Source organism: Mustelus asterias, chromosome 25 (assembly GCF_964213995.1).
Source record: "Mustelus asterias chromosome 25, sMusAst1.hap1.1, whole genome shotgun sequence".
Classification (NCBI taxonomy): domain Eukaryota; kingdom Metazoa; phylum Chordata; class Chondrichthyes; order Carcharhiniformes; family Triakidae; genus Mustelus; species Mustelus asterias.
In genome coordinates, this window is record NC_135825.1 from 51,336,352 (window position 1) to 51,350,998 (window position 14,647).

The following is a 14,647-nucleotide window of genomic DNA, read 5'->3' on the forward strand; positions in this document are numbered from 1 at the left end:
CCAAAGCTCTGGTAAAATCAAACTGATCTGTTGCTATTGGAGACAGCCTAGAGACTCGTGCTAATGGTGACACACAAGTTCCTAAAGATAATGCAGTATTTGGCAGGCAGCCTTTAGATACTTGGCCACAATGCAGGTCCTTTGTTGTGATGTAGGACCAGTCATCTTGCAGAAATTTGAGTATGTTTAAAAGCAAAGACTTTACAATGGATTCATGAAATGGATAGAACATTACCAGTTCCAACTGCTTGTGTGTTCTTGTGGCCATTCTTTCTCGGGAGTGAGTGAGGAGGCGGGGGGGTTACTATCTAGAATGGAGAGCAGCTGGTTCAGAAATACGAACACCAGAAGTAATTTGTGTAGTAGGATTTTTCTACACCGTGTTCATGGTAAGAAAAACGTTGAGAGATTCACTAGGATATGTTCAAAAATTTATTTGTCCTCTTTTCTCTAGCAGCCAGCTGCTGCTGGGGTAAATGATCATACAGCAGCGTCAGTGTGAAACCCAACAACACATGGAAATACTGAGAGCTTTAAAACACACGAGCTAGCAGAGTCAGATCGACATTCCAGCAAAATGAATACAGCGTTCACACAATCAGTGAAACTGTTTCAATGATCCAAAGACCTCCTTCCCTACCTTCTAATCTGAATAACTTTCATCTCCACAAACTCCATGGGGGTGATTCTCCCATTCCGACCTGCTAATTGTTTGGCGGGTTCGGTTGGGAGATGCGTGCGTGCGCTGATTCGCGGGATTCGCCCATGCATTGCTGACGCATGCACGTCTCCCACCTCCGGAAATCAGGAGCAGTTGGGACCACGCAGGAAAATGGCGGGAAGACCGGGTAAGTACTTTAAATCTAATTTAAATGTTACTTGCATGTGATTATCGGGCCCGGGACTGAAGTCTCCGGACGCGATAGCATCTCTCCCCCCGCCAGTGCAGTTTCAGTCTGGCAGGGTTTAGAGTAGTACCCCACTTTCGGAGCACTAGTGGGAGCCCCCACTGGAGTGAAGGGGAGGGCAATCGGGCCTCCCCGGGGACAGACGGTGGGGGTGGTGGTGCCCCTTTTGCATGGGCACCCTGGCAGTGCCAGTCTCTGCCCTGTGATACTGCCCAAGGGGCAAAGTGCCCATGCCTGGGGGGCATCTTGGCACAGCCCGCAGGGCATGGGACAGGGCATATGGGCAGGGCCTAGGGGCGGGGCCTAGGGGCATTCAATGGGGGTGGGGGGCTCCCGCTGCCAATCTGTCATTTAGATCCGGTCAGGACAGGAGGGAGGCCAGTGATCGGGATGGGCTGGTGGTCGTCTGCCGAGGGGAAGTTTGCCTCTCGTGGGGGTGGGGAGGGGGGGGGGGGGTGGGGTTTGCCAGGGTGGGGGGAGGCCTGCCTCCCGGGGAGGGGGTGGATGGGGTCTGCCAGGGTGCAGAGATGGGGGGGATTGTCACTGGGGTGTGGGGTGTTGGAGATCTGGGCGCTCCGGGGTGGGAGGGGAATGGTCGTGGGGGCCGCGATCGGGCCCTGTTGGGGGTGGATGGGCAGCACTGATGGGGTCCCGGGCTGGCCAGCGATCGGGCTGGCCAGCAGGCTGACAGTTCGGGGCCACTGCGCATGTGCAGTGTTCCGGGACTGTCAGACTCCGGTGTGAATAGGCCCCCCCCCACCCCCGAGGTTTTAATAATATTCACGATTGTGACCTCTGCATTGCACAGAATGTGGGAGATTCGAGCCTGAACTCCCACTGAAAAAACAATCGTGATTTACATCATCTTTCCCACGAATTCAGCACTTCGAATTTTTTTGTAAGAATCGCCCCCATCGGGTTCACACAAATGTTTCAATCAGAAGATAAATGAAAATTGACTGGCTTTATGCTGAAGTTTCTTAGTGATGCTTTTCCAGGAGCTAAATATATTCTAATGCCAGACAATTGGTGAGGTTTTCCAGCTGTGCTCGCGCAAGACTGGAAAATCCTGCCCGAGGCCAACGGACCTTTGCATAGTCTGTCTTCACCCACTACGATTCCTGTGGCAGGCAGGATGGGAAAATTCTGCCCAATATTTGTCAGATCTATTAAAAAGGTATGAATTGTAAATAGGTATGTGGAACTCCATCACTGCTAGAGGAGATAGATTGCGACAAACAAATTGCTGAAGGATCCAGTTCAGTCTTGATCAACTCAATAAGCATCTCTGATAGCCAGGCTGATGGAGCTGTTGCCCGATGCTTTTGCTGTGGCCGCAATAACTACATTCCCTCCACTGACAAAAATTTCTCCCGATCCCGAGGCCAATGATATTTTAGAAAAGAATTCTGATGGTGCAAGTTCATAATACATCTTGTAGTAGAGATTTTCATCTGTCAGCTCAGGTACAATAGGGATGTATAAGGCCCAAAACGTGGAGTACAAGTTGTAATCGTAGGGATTGGAGAACAGCAGCGAGAATTGGTGACGGTCGAACGTGTAGGTCAGCACCCCAACACTGCCCCGAGCGGTTCCCGAGGTCCTAACAAACAGAGCATCTCCTTTCCGCCCAGGGTTGATCAGGGGTGTTGGTAAACTGTATGTATAACCGCTGTAAATGTAAGTCCTGTATAAAAAATACATGTCGAGTATTAAGGAAGGATTTATCCAACGTCCTGAAATCACACCCTTAGAATTCTAGCTCGAGGAGGATTCATTTCTAAAGAACACCTGACTAGGAAGTCAATGGTACATCAAAAATAACCAAAACTATCGATAAAAACCAGCCAGCAAATGATGTTGTACAATATTAACCTCAGTGCACTCAGATCAAATAGTCAGTCTTGTTTATCTGAAACAATAATTTTGTTAATTTAATTTACAGAGTCAAGTATTTCATTTTTGAGAATGTTTTTATTCTTTCACGGAAAGTGGGCGTTGCTGGTTCAGCCAGCATTTATTGTCCGTCCCTAGTTGCCCTTGAGAAGGTGGTGGTGAGCTGCATTCTTGAATCGCTGCAGTCCATGTGCTGTGGGTTGACAGACAATGCTGTTAGGAAGGGAGTTCCAGGATTTTGACCCAGAGACAGTAAAGGAACGGTGATATATTTCCAAGTCCGACTGGTGAGTGGTTTGGAGGGGTGGTGTTCCCATGTATCTGCTGTCCTTGTCTTCTATGTGGTAGAGGTCACAGGTTTGGAAGGTGCTATCAGAAAAGCTTTGGTGATTTGTTGCAGTACATCTTGTAGATGATACACACTGCTGCCACTGTGCGTTGACAGCGGAGGGAGTGGATGTTGAAAGGGGTAGATGAGGTGCTAATGAAACGGGTTGCTTTGTCCTGGATAGTGTCAAGTATCTTGAGTGTTGTTGGAGCTACACACATCCGAACAAGTGGAGAATATTCCATCACACTCCTGATGTATGTCTTGTACATGATGGACAGGTTTTGGGGTGACATGAGGTGAGTTACTCTCAATAGAATTTCCAACTTCTGACCCGCTCTTGTAGCCATTGCAGTAATATGGCTCATCCAGTTCTGTTTCTAGTGAATAGTAACCCTAGGATGTTGATAGTGGGGAGTTCAGGTCATGCTGCATATGGGCATGGACTGCTTCAATATCTGAGGAGTCGCGAATGGTGCTGAACATTGTGCAGTCATCAGCAAACATCCCCACTTCTGATCTTATGATGGAAGGAAGCTCACTGATGAAGCAGTTGAAGATGGTTGGGCCTAGGATATTATCCCAAGGAACTCCTGCAGTGATATCCCAATACTGAGATGACTAACCTCCAACCACCACACCCATCCTTCGTTCTGCCAAATATGATTCTAACCAGTGGAGAGATTTTCACCCTGATTCCCATTGACTCCAGTTTTGCTCCTTGATGCCACTCTTGGTCAAATAAGGCCTTGATGCCAAGGGCAGTCACTCTCACCTCACATCTTGAGTTCAGCTCATTTGTTCATATGTGATCCAAGGCTGTAATGAGGTCAGGAGCTGAGTGGCCATGGCAGAACCCAAACTGAGTGTCACAGTTATTTATGCTGCTTGATAGCACTGTTGATGACCCCTTCTACCACTTTATTGATTGTCAAGACTAAAAGCTTGGAGAGAGCGGTGGAAAATTCTAGAGCTCAGGCCCAGATGGCTGAAGGCTCGGTCACCAATGCCAGGTCGAAGGGAATGAATAGACTGATGGGGCAGTAATTGGCTGGGTTGGATTTGTCCTGCTTTTGTATACAGGACGTATCTGGGCAATTTTCCGCATTGCCAGGTAGACGTCAGTGTTGTCACTGTACTGGGACAGCTCGGCTAGGATGTGGCTAGTTCTGGAGCACAAGTCTTCAATACTATGTTGGAACGTTGTCATTGTCCATAGCCTTTGCAACGTTAATGATTTGTTAATGATTCTTGATGCAGTGCTGTGCTGCAAACTCACCATTCTCAACATGAAGAGGCTGGACAGACTGTCGTTGTGAGTCTCACTCAACCACACACTAAGCTGATAGCCCCAGACTTCCAGAGAGAAGCTACAGGGATATAATGATGACTCATTCCCTTCAACCTGGCATTGGTGACCGAGCCTTCAGCCATCTGGGCCTGAGCTCTAGAATTTTCCACCGCTCTCTCCAAGCTTTTAGTCATCTCCTCCTGGTATTTCCACTCTGTGCCAATTTGCGCCTGATTCCACACCTGTGAAGTTGCTCGGTATGATTTCCAATGTTCAAAGCAACTCACAGAAAATTTATAGGATAGACTACGTTTGCAAAGCACTCACCAGGATGAAGATCTAAAATGATGTTGTAACATATATGTGTGGATTGTGAAAGCCTGGATGCACTTAAGAGGAATATAGTTAAACACATTAGGAAGAAACGAGTAGAAAGTTGCGCTGCTGTGTTAGGGTATAATGTGGATAAATATGAGGTTATCTACTTTGGTAGCAAAAAACAGGAAAACAGATTATTATCTGAATGGCTATAGATTGAACGAGGGGAGTGTGCAATGAGAATCAGGTGTACTTGTACACCAGTCACTCAAAGTAAGCAAGCAGGTTCAGCAGGCAATAAAGAAGACAATAGTATGTTGGCCTTCAAAGCGAGAGGATTTGAGTACAGGAACAGGAATGTGTTGCTGCAATTCCTCCCTGGAGCATCGAAAGCAGAGATCAGCAGTGGAAGGGTACTTTTCTAACTGGAGGTCTATGACAAGTGGTGTTCCACAAGGATCAGTACTGGGGCCTCTGTTGTTTGTAATATATATAAATGATCTGGAGGGAAATGTAGGTGGTCTGATCAGTAAACTTGCAGATGATACGAAAATTGGGGGAGTAGTGGATAGTGAGGAGGATTGTCAGAGGATACAGCAAGGTATAAATCGGCTGGAGACCTGGGCTGAAAGATGGCAGATGGAATTTAACACGGACAAATGTGAGGTGATGCGAATTGGAAGTTCGAGTGCAGAAGGAAAGTATACAGTAAATGGTAGAGCCCATAGAAATATTAACATACAGAGGGATCTAGGCGTGCAGATCCGCAGTTTCCTGAAGGTGGCAACTCAGGTGGACAAGGTAGTCAAGAAGGTGTCTGGCATGCTGGCCTTCACCTGTGGACCTTCATCAGTGAGTATAGGAATTGGAAAATCATGTTGCAGCTGTATAAAACTTTGGTTAGGCTACATTTGGAGTATTGTGTACAATTCTGGTCATCACACCACTGGGAGGATTTTGATGCATTGGAAAGGTTGCAGAAGAGATTTACCAGGATGTTGCCTGGACTATGAAGAAAGGTTGAACAAACTTGGATTGTTTTCATTGGAGCATCGGAGGATGAGGGGGGACCTAATAGAGGTTTACAAGATTATGACAGGCTTGGGTAGAGTGGATAGTCAGAGTCCTTTTCCCAGGGTTGAAGTGTCAAATACTTGGAGGCATAGGTTGAAAGTAAGAGGGGGAAGGTTTAAAAGAGATCTAAGCAGCAAGTTTTTGCATAGAGGGTCATGAATGCCTGGAATGCGTTGCCAGAGGAAGCAGATTCTATAACAATGTTCAAGAGGCATCTGGATAGATATATGAATAGACAGGGAATAGAGGGATATGGACCACGTAGAGACAAGAAAATATTAGATTAGAGAGGCATCTGTGTCGGCACAGACTCGGTGGGCCGAAGGGCCAGTTCCTGTGCTGTACTGTTCTTTGTAATTATGCAAGGTCCTTGTGAGGCCACACCAGGAATATTGTGTACAGTTTTGGTCTCCTTATCTGTGGAAGGATGTCCTTGTTATAGAGGGAGTGCAGCAAAGGTTTATCAGGCTGATCCCTGGGATGGTGGGACTGATGTTTGAGGAGAGATTGAAAGAGTCAGGATTATATTTGCTGGAGTTTAGAAGAATGAGGGGTATCTCATAGAAACTAATAAAATTCCAATAGGATCAGACAGGGTAGATACAAGAAGGGTGTTTCCGATGGTAGGGGAATCAGAACTAGGGGTCACAGTCTCAGGATACGGGATAGACCATTTAGGACAGAGATGAGGAGAAATTTCTTCACCCAGAGAGTGGTGAGCCTGTGGAATTCATTATCACAGAAAGTTGTGAAGGCCAAAAATTGTTTATTTTCGAGAAGGATTTAGAAATAGCTCTTGGAGTTAAAGAGGCCAAAAGATATGGGGAGAGTGGGAACAGATTACTGAGTTGGATGATCAGCCATGATCATAATGAATAGCAGAGCAGGCTCGAAGGGCTGAATGGCCTACTCCTGCTTCTATTTTCTAGGTTGCTATGGAGAGTGATGAGAAGAGGCCTTTGTGGCACTCAAACACCAATAGATGTTGCCGGGACTTGAGAAGCTGAGTTACAGAGAGAGATTGAATAGGTTGAGACTTTATTCCCTGGAGCGTAGAAGATTGAGGGGAGATTTGATAGAGGTGTATAAGATTTTGATGGGTATAGATAGAGTGAATGCAAGCAGGCCTTTTCCGTTGAGGCTAGGGGAGAAAAAAACCAGAGGGCATGGGTTAAGGGTAAAAGGAGAAAAGTTTAAAGGGAATATTAGGGGGGGGCTTCTTCACGCAGAGAGTGGTGGGAGTGTGGAATGCGCTGCCGGATAAAGTGGTAAATGCGGGGTCACTTTTAACATTTAAGAAAAACTTGGACGGGTTCATGGATGAGAGGGGTGTGGAGGGATATGGTCCAAGTGCAGGTCAGTGGGACTCGGCAAAAAATGGTTCGGCACAGACAAGAAGGGCCAAAAGGCCTGTTTCTGAGCTGTAATTTTCTATGGTTCTATGGTTCTATGAACCAAATGGGCAGATTAAACCTGTTTCCATGCTGTGGATTGTATGGAGTATGTAATTCTATAAAAGAAAAAGATTTTTTCACAACTTGCGGATAATTTTTCACCAATGGAATATTTCTGAAGTTGGTGTTTTAATGTAAGAAATGAAGCAGCCAATTTCCCCAACAGCAAACAGGTGAGAATATATCACCAGGGTACAGGGTGTGTCTATTAGCAAAGCCATCAAGAAAGCTCCGGCTTAAAGTTCTGCTGCAACTTCTTAAACTGTTTTCCCCATTCTGACACAGCTTTCCAAATGTGCCTCAAAATTATGAATTAGAGTTGATGTTGTCGAGAGTCAATTTTCTCCCTAAACTTTACTCCTTTCCATCCTGGTAGTCTGGACATTTTTTCAAGTCTACCTTCTTTGGTACCTGATTTTGGTGACCCTTTCTTTCATGTGAGTGTCGGCAGGGTACTCTATCATCACTTGGCACATTTGACCCCATCACATTCACACTCCAGCACAACACCACCGCAGTGCTGGGCATGACTTCAATTACAAAAATTAGTTTGGACGTTTGGGACGTTGATTCCCCAGTTTGATCTTCCAAACACACAGCAGTGTCTTCAGGGAAGGGATGGGTTGAAAAGTCATGGGCCTCTCTCATTTTCCTGAAACACATGGTCACATCTTTGAATACTTACTCAGGGGAGGTGAAGAATCTGTTCTCCGTGTTGTTATCGATTTCAACAAGAACACTTCTGTTAAATTCATCTGAAAGTTCAGCCATTCTGTAAGATCAGGTCAAAAGAAACTCATACGACAGAACAAATTCACAAATGCAAACACAGCTTTAGCCGTTAATAAATGGCAATGTTTCACTGACATTCTCATTAAGTTCCGATGGCAAGTTTACAAGCTTCAATGTGTTTTGATGCTGATTACACACACAGCTCTATTTGATAACATTCCCAGTCATCCACAGTGAGGGTCTTGCAACAATTCACTTACTGAGAAGTAACAGCAACTCTCTGGTATGGCCAGTTAGAATTGGCAAGAAGGATGGATTAGGGGCTTGTTATTACAGGCAGTGGAGAGAGAATGGGCATGTGTTACTGATCTCAATGCGGATTGACCATTTCAAGGTGGAAGCGGATCATGGAGACACTTTGCGAGCTATGTATGGTATGATTTGTATGGATATCACACAAAACAATACTTTTCACTGTATCTCGGTACATGTGACAATAGTAAATAAAATTAAATCAAATCAAAGGCATGATTTGTGCATTTGCAAGTTTTGGCACAGTGTTATAGACAATGGATTCAGAACCAACCAACTTAATTTAGCTTGATCTTGGTTTCAGATAAAGCTCGGCACCACATCGTGGGCCGAAGGGCCTGTTCTGTGCTGTACTGTTCTATGTTCTATGTTAATTCAATTCAGTAAGGGAGGGAACCTGCAGAAAGGTAGCTGTGTATGTTTTCTCCATCAATAATGGAAGTAGAGTTGGTATTTGAGAAAGACCTTTTACAAAACATTCCAGGGATATGGGTGGTGCTGTTGAAGCCTCCATTTCTTGCCAATCCCTGGTTACCCTGGAGAAGGTGGGAGTGAGTTGTCTTTCTTAACCCTGAAGACCAAATGGGCCAAAGCATCTTCATTTGAATGGACCTCCCAGTATTTAAATTGTGAATGCATGAGTATTTCTCATTGTGCCTAGAAAGAGAAAATGCAAAAGGATAAGCTGGGGGGTTTTCTGGTTTAGAAATTCTTCTCAGATGTAGAAGTACTAAAGGAGTGCTGCACTGTCCAAGGTGCTGTCTTTTGGTTGAGGTTTTAAGCCAAAGCCCCTCTCAGGTGGGCATAAAGAAAACCATGGCATGATTCAAAAATGGACAGGGCAGTTCTCCCTGATAACCTGGACCATGGAGATGCCAACCTTCCTGGAGAGGCCAGGAATCTACCGGAATCTGCATCTATCTCCAGGTGTCCGTTGAAAGCAATCTGGGAGGTTTTAGTAGGATATAGAATCATAGAATCCCTACAGTGGAGAAAGAGGCCATTTGGCCCATCAAGCTTGCACCGACAACCCACCCAGACCCTATCCCCGTCACCCCATGTATTTACCCTGCTAATCTCCCTGACACTAAGCGGCAATTTATCATGGCCAATCAACCTAACCTGCACATCTTTGGAGTGTGGGAGGAAACCGGAGCACCCGGAGGAAACCCATGCAGACACGAGGAGAATGTGCGAACTCCACACAGACAGTGACTCAAGCCGGGAACCGAACCCAGGTCCCTGGCGCTGTGAAGCAGCAGTGCTAACCACTGTGCCACCGTGCCGCTCGTACAATATGTGAAATGTTAATGGATCTAGAGTGAGTGAGTGGGTGGGATTGGCAGACAGCTGGAATTTTTGTCTGTGGGGTGGACACAGGGTAGGGGAGGGGGGGTGCGTGGGCTGATGGCAGCTGGACATTTGCAGGGCCCCTGTTCTGTTTCCGGTAAAGCTGGAGTACCCCAGAGCCGGGTTGAGATCGCTGCTATCACTTTGGACCCTGGAGATTGTTTTGGGTCTCCTTGCCAGCAACAGCTAGAACACCCCATTGTGGGGTTCATTTTTGTTTCATTCATGGGACATGCATGCTGGCTGGCCAGCATTTATTGCCCATCCCTCGTTGCCCAAGGGCAGTTGAGAGTCAACCACATTACTGTGGCTCTGGAGTCACATGAAGGCCAGACCAGGTAAGAATGGCAGATTTCCTTCCCTAAAGGACATTTGTGAACTAGATGGGTTTTTCCGACAATTGACAATGGTTTCATGGTCATCAGCAAATAATTCCAGATATTTGCTGAAAGGTTGCCTGTTGAGAAGTAGGGTTCCATGAAGATGCACATGTTGGCTGACCAATAGCAGTAATCTGGGGGAGGGGCAGTTGAAGACAGGAGGTCATGTGATGATATCTCCTGGAATATGTCCAGCCAGAGTTGGTAACCCAACCGGCCAATATTTATCCCTCAACCAACTTCACTAAAAACTGACTATTTGATCATAATCTAATTGTTGTTTGAGGTCTCTCACTGTGCTCACATTGGCTCCCATTTTATCTACATTACAGCAGCAACCACACTCCAGAAGTATTTAATTGACTGTGAATTGCTTTTTAGAATCATAGAATCCCCACAGTGCAGAAGGAGACCATTTTGCCCATCAAGTCCACACTGACTCTCCAACAGAGCATCCCCCCAGGCCCTATCCCCGTATTTCCCTTGCTAATCCCCCTATCCTACACATCTTGGGATGCTAAGGGAGCACAGTGGGCAGCACGGTAGCACAGTGGTTAGCACTGCTGCTTCACAGCTCCAGGGACCTGGGTTCGAATCCCGGCTCGGGTCACTGTCTGTGTGGAGTTTGCACATTCTCCCTGTGTCTGCGTGGGTTTCCTCCGGGTGCTCCGGTTTCCTCCCACAGTCCAAAGATGTGTGGCTAGGTTGATTGGCCATTCTAAATTGCCCCTTAGTGTCCTGGGATGCATCGGTTATAGGGGTTAGTGGGGAAATATGTAGGGATATGTGGATAGGGCCCGGGTGGGATTGTGGTTGGTGCAGACTCGATGGGCTGAATGGCCTCTTTCTGCACTGTAGGATTCTATGATTCTATGACAATGTAGCATTGCCAATCCACCTAACCGGCATATCTTTGGACTGTGGGAAGAAACCGGAGCACCCGAAGGAAACCCACGCAGACACGGGGAGAATGTGCAAACTCCACAGTCACCCGATGCCAGAATTGAATGCGGGTCCCTGATACTGTGAGGCAGCAGTGCTAACCACTGTGCCATTGTGCCGCCCTTAGGCTGTAAAGGGAGCCACGTGAACACAAGTTAATTTTTTCTTTTAACCGGGGTAATAATGAGGGTCAGATTCAATATCCAGGCACATTTCACATTGTAAAAGGGGCCCTGAATATCAAACACGCAGCATCAAAGCACTGTATAAAACACAGTCTAATTAGAAAAATAACTTTCAAGTTTGCCACGGTACTCTGCTTGTAACATGAAGGGCAGTTTGTCAGGATTTGACACTTGACCAAAGCACAACCAGGCTGCTGTCTGTCCTGGGTGTCAGAAAGCTCCACCTTCCATTCACTCCCTCGTCACAGGCTCAGTTTCTGGCAGAGAGTTACTATTTCCTTCTGGACTGAGCCAGCTTTGCAAGGCAGCCCTCTCTCGTGAGAGAGTGGATGTGCAGGAAAAGCAAAGACAAAGCTGCATTGTGAAACGGTGATGGAAACAAGCTAGAAAAGATCCACAGGAGAAAAGGGCTGCACTGATTGTTTAGAAGAAAAAACAGAGGACAATAATAAAGAAAAACAGACTCACTTTAGCCTGACAGGCAGATCTGGTTGAAGGCAGACTGCTAAGTCGCTGTAATATTACAAAGCTCCAAAATTCTCAAGTCCTAAGATGGCTGCTTCCACACTCCGATTGCATTTGCTGAGACCCCCCCTATTGCAGGCAACACGCCCCCTTGGAATTTTCACAACATTCTAGAAAGTGAAACTGATCAATTGAGACAATTCACAGAACATTGCACCAAGTTTACATAAAACATGCTCAACCTGGGCGAAGATTTGTTGAGCCAACATTTTACTAAAAGGGCACAAAACTATTAACACACTGTTGACCAATTCTTTCAGAACCATGGAGGACTTTCAGGGGAAGTTAGATAAATGCGTGAAAGAGGAAGTAGAAGGGCAGAAAGCTCATGGGGACCATAAATACAAACATAGTGGAGTCAAATGGCCAGTTTCTTAGCTGTAAGATTCGGCAAATCTGTCTAATGCCTCAACAATTTGGTCTTATCTTCATTTTCAAACCAATCAGGCTACCGTTCCTGAGCAATAGCCGACGTGTTCAAAATGTACCTTGGACAATGTGTACAGGGAAGGCGATGGCTCAGTGGTATTATTGCTGGAATATTAATCTTGAAACTCAGCTAATGTTCTGGGGACCCGGGTTCGAATCCCGCCACGGCAGATGATGGAATTTGAATTCAATAAAAAAGAAAATATCTGGAATTAAGAATCTACTGATGATCATGAAACGATTATCATTTGTTGAAAAACCCATCCGGTTCACTAATGTCCTTTAGGGAAGAAAATCTGCCGTCCTTACCTGGTTTGGCCTACATGTGACTCCAGAACCACAGCAATGTGGTTGGCTCTCAACTACCCTCAGGCAACGAGGGATGGGGAATAAATGCTGGCCCAGCCAGCGATGCCCATGTCCCAGGAATAAAAAAAACGTAATGGATGAGCCTCTTAAAAAGTGTTGACTTTTCACCCCCAATTCTGCCCAAGTGCTTTGTGATTAACGAGGCTCCATTTCTCCATCTGTTTCTGCCTCTTTGGGAATCCTTGGCCAGCCTGCCCTGTGCGGAAGTCTGAGAGCTTCTTGTCAATTTGACACTGTTTACTTGTCAGTAAGAATCAACAGACAGTTAATGGAGCATGCCACGGGGCAAAAGACAAGCAATAGATATGTTGAAATGTGACCACAAATAAGGTAGTCGAATGTATTGTTTAAAGAATAATTTTCTTTACATGAATAAATAACAAAGTTTAACAACAGTAAATCAGCGGAACAGTAATAGCAGTAATAACTATGAAAACAGGAGCACTAGTAAAACAGGTTTTGCTTGTAGAACACTCTCTCGCAGACTGAAAAGCCTCTAAAACCTGCACATGCTCAGAACCCTCAACAGATGCCTGAAACTGTTACATAGGACAAAACGTGCTTGGATAGCTACTCTGGAGTTAGAAGTGATTTTCTTTCCTCCTAACTCATTAAGAGTGACTATCAGACTAAAACTGACAGAACCATCAAAAGTTAGTGATTTAAATCGCTTCTGTCGGATGGTTTCCAGTGCAATTGTCCAGAGGAGGTTAGCGTTTCTGGACAATTGCCAGGTAAACCCTTACGTGGGAACTTCCTAGAGGGATTCCCTGGTGCATCATTGGCATATCTCTCCAAATGCTACACTGGGGAAACAGGAGGTTATGGGCCTTTGGGCAGAATTTTACGAGAATGATTCTAAGTGTCCAGCAAGCATGAAAATGGGAGAGTTGCAGATCCGTATTTTCAGCAAGTTTTCACTCGGTGAAATGGTCCGGACCATTTCTAGCTGCTGCAGGCAGTACGCAGGGCCAGCCAGCCTGCAGAGGGAGCTAATGTGCACACACAGACCTCTGCACTTGCACATGCACAATAGCAACTGCAGAGGGATCTATGGCAGAGCGCGATGTCCAAACTCTGAGACATCGCAAACCCCCACAACGATCGCAATGCAGAGCAGTCCCCTCCTTCCCTCCCACCCGATCACCTGCAGAGTGGCAGCGGGCCCTCCAATCCCTCCCGAACAGGTAACATTCCAGAAGGGATAGAGGTTCAAGAACAGCTTCAACCCTGCTGCCATCAGACTTTTGATTTGGACTTATCGGGCAGGATTTTCTGGCCGAGCTCGTCCCAAGACCGGAAAATCCAGCCCGAGGTCAACAGACCTTTACATGGTCTGTGTCCCGCCCGCTACAGGAAAATTCCGCCCATTATATATTAAGTTGATCTCTCTCTGCACCTTAACTGTGACTGTAACACGATATTCCGCATCCCTTCCTTTCCTTCTCTGTTATGTACTTTACGAATGGTAGGTTTTGTTTGTATAGCTCTCAAGAAACAATACTTTTCACTGGTATCCCAGTGAAACAGTAATAAATTAGGAGTTCATCTCTGGGAATAAATATCACCTCCAGACAGGAGGGGGGCACCAAAGTTTACTCTTGGCTGAGTCGAGTATTCGTTGATTCTTTTCCTACTGGCCAATGGGGGTAAGTTTTACTGGGCCGTGGGCCAATGGGCTTGGGGAATTTCTGGCTCTGGCTGGGCTGGAGAGGCAGGTTACAAACTGGGCCTGAGCTCCGCTAATAAAAGCACATAACCATAGGTTTAGTAACATTAATACAACATTGACTTGAGAGTGAATGATCTTGGAATTGCTGGCAAGGGCAGCAGCTATAGAAGACAGTTGTATATGAATAAGGGTATTTTTCATTTAAAAACATATATCATGCAAGATGCAGCAAATCCATCATTGGTTGAACTCCACAGGATACACAGACATTATATTAAACCTGATATAACATGACCAATTTCAAGTGGAACAACAGGCATTTTAAATGTCTAGCATCTCCTGAGGCAACAGGAGGAGTGTACATCTGTAATTTATAACCAATGAAATCCCATGAGGTCAAGATGTGTATTGCTATTGGCTGGAGTTAATGAGTTACTGATTTATATAAATGTTTATTGGGCAATATGATCTGGTAAATGTAT

General features: G+C 45.8%; 1 protein-coding gene across 1 annotated transcript; it reads right to left on the reverse strand.

The window, feature by feature from the left end:
• Window positions 1-1,404: 1,404 nt before the first annotated feature.
• LOC144479292 (cytolysin tenebrosin-B-like) lies at window positions 1,405-11,756 on the reverse strand. The gene is made up of 3 exons (XM_078197975.1): window positions 11,639-11,756; window positions 7,955-8,041; window positions 1,405-2,595 (listed from the first exon to the last, which is right to left on the reverse strand). Exons 2-3 carry the CDS (start codon window positions 8,038-8,040, stop codon window positions 2,184-2,186), a joined length of 498 nt encoding a protein of 165 aa, XP_078054101.1. The 5' UTR covers window position 8,041; window positions 11,639-11,756; the 3' UTR covers window positions 1,405-2,183.
• Window positions 11,757-14,647: the final 2,891 nt, after the last annotated feature.

Coding starts and splice junctions, on each gene's coding strand:
- LOC144479292 (XM_078197975.1), bottom strand. CDS start 8,040: ATGGCTGAACTTTCAGATGAATTTAACAGAAGTGTTCTTGTTGAAATC. Junction 2,596..7,954: donor AGATTCTTCACCTCCCCTGA/GTAAGTATTCAA, acceptor TTTTTTATACAG/GACTTACATTTACAGCGGTT.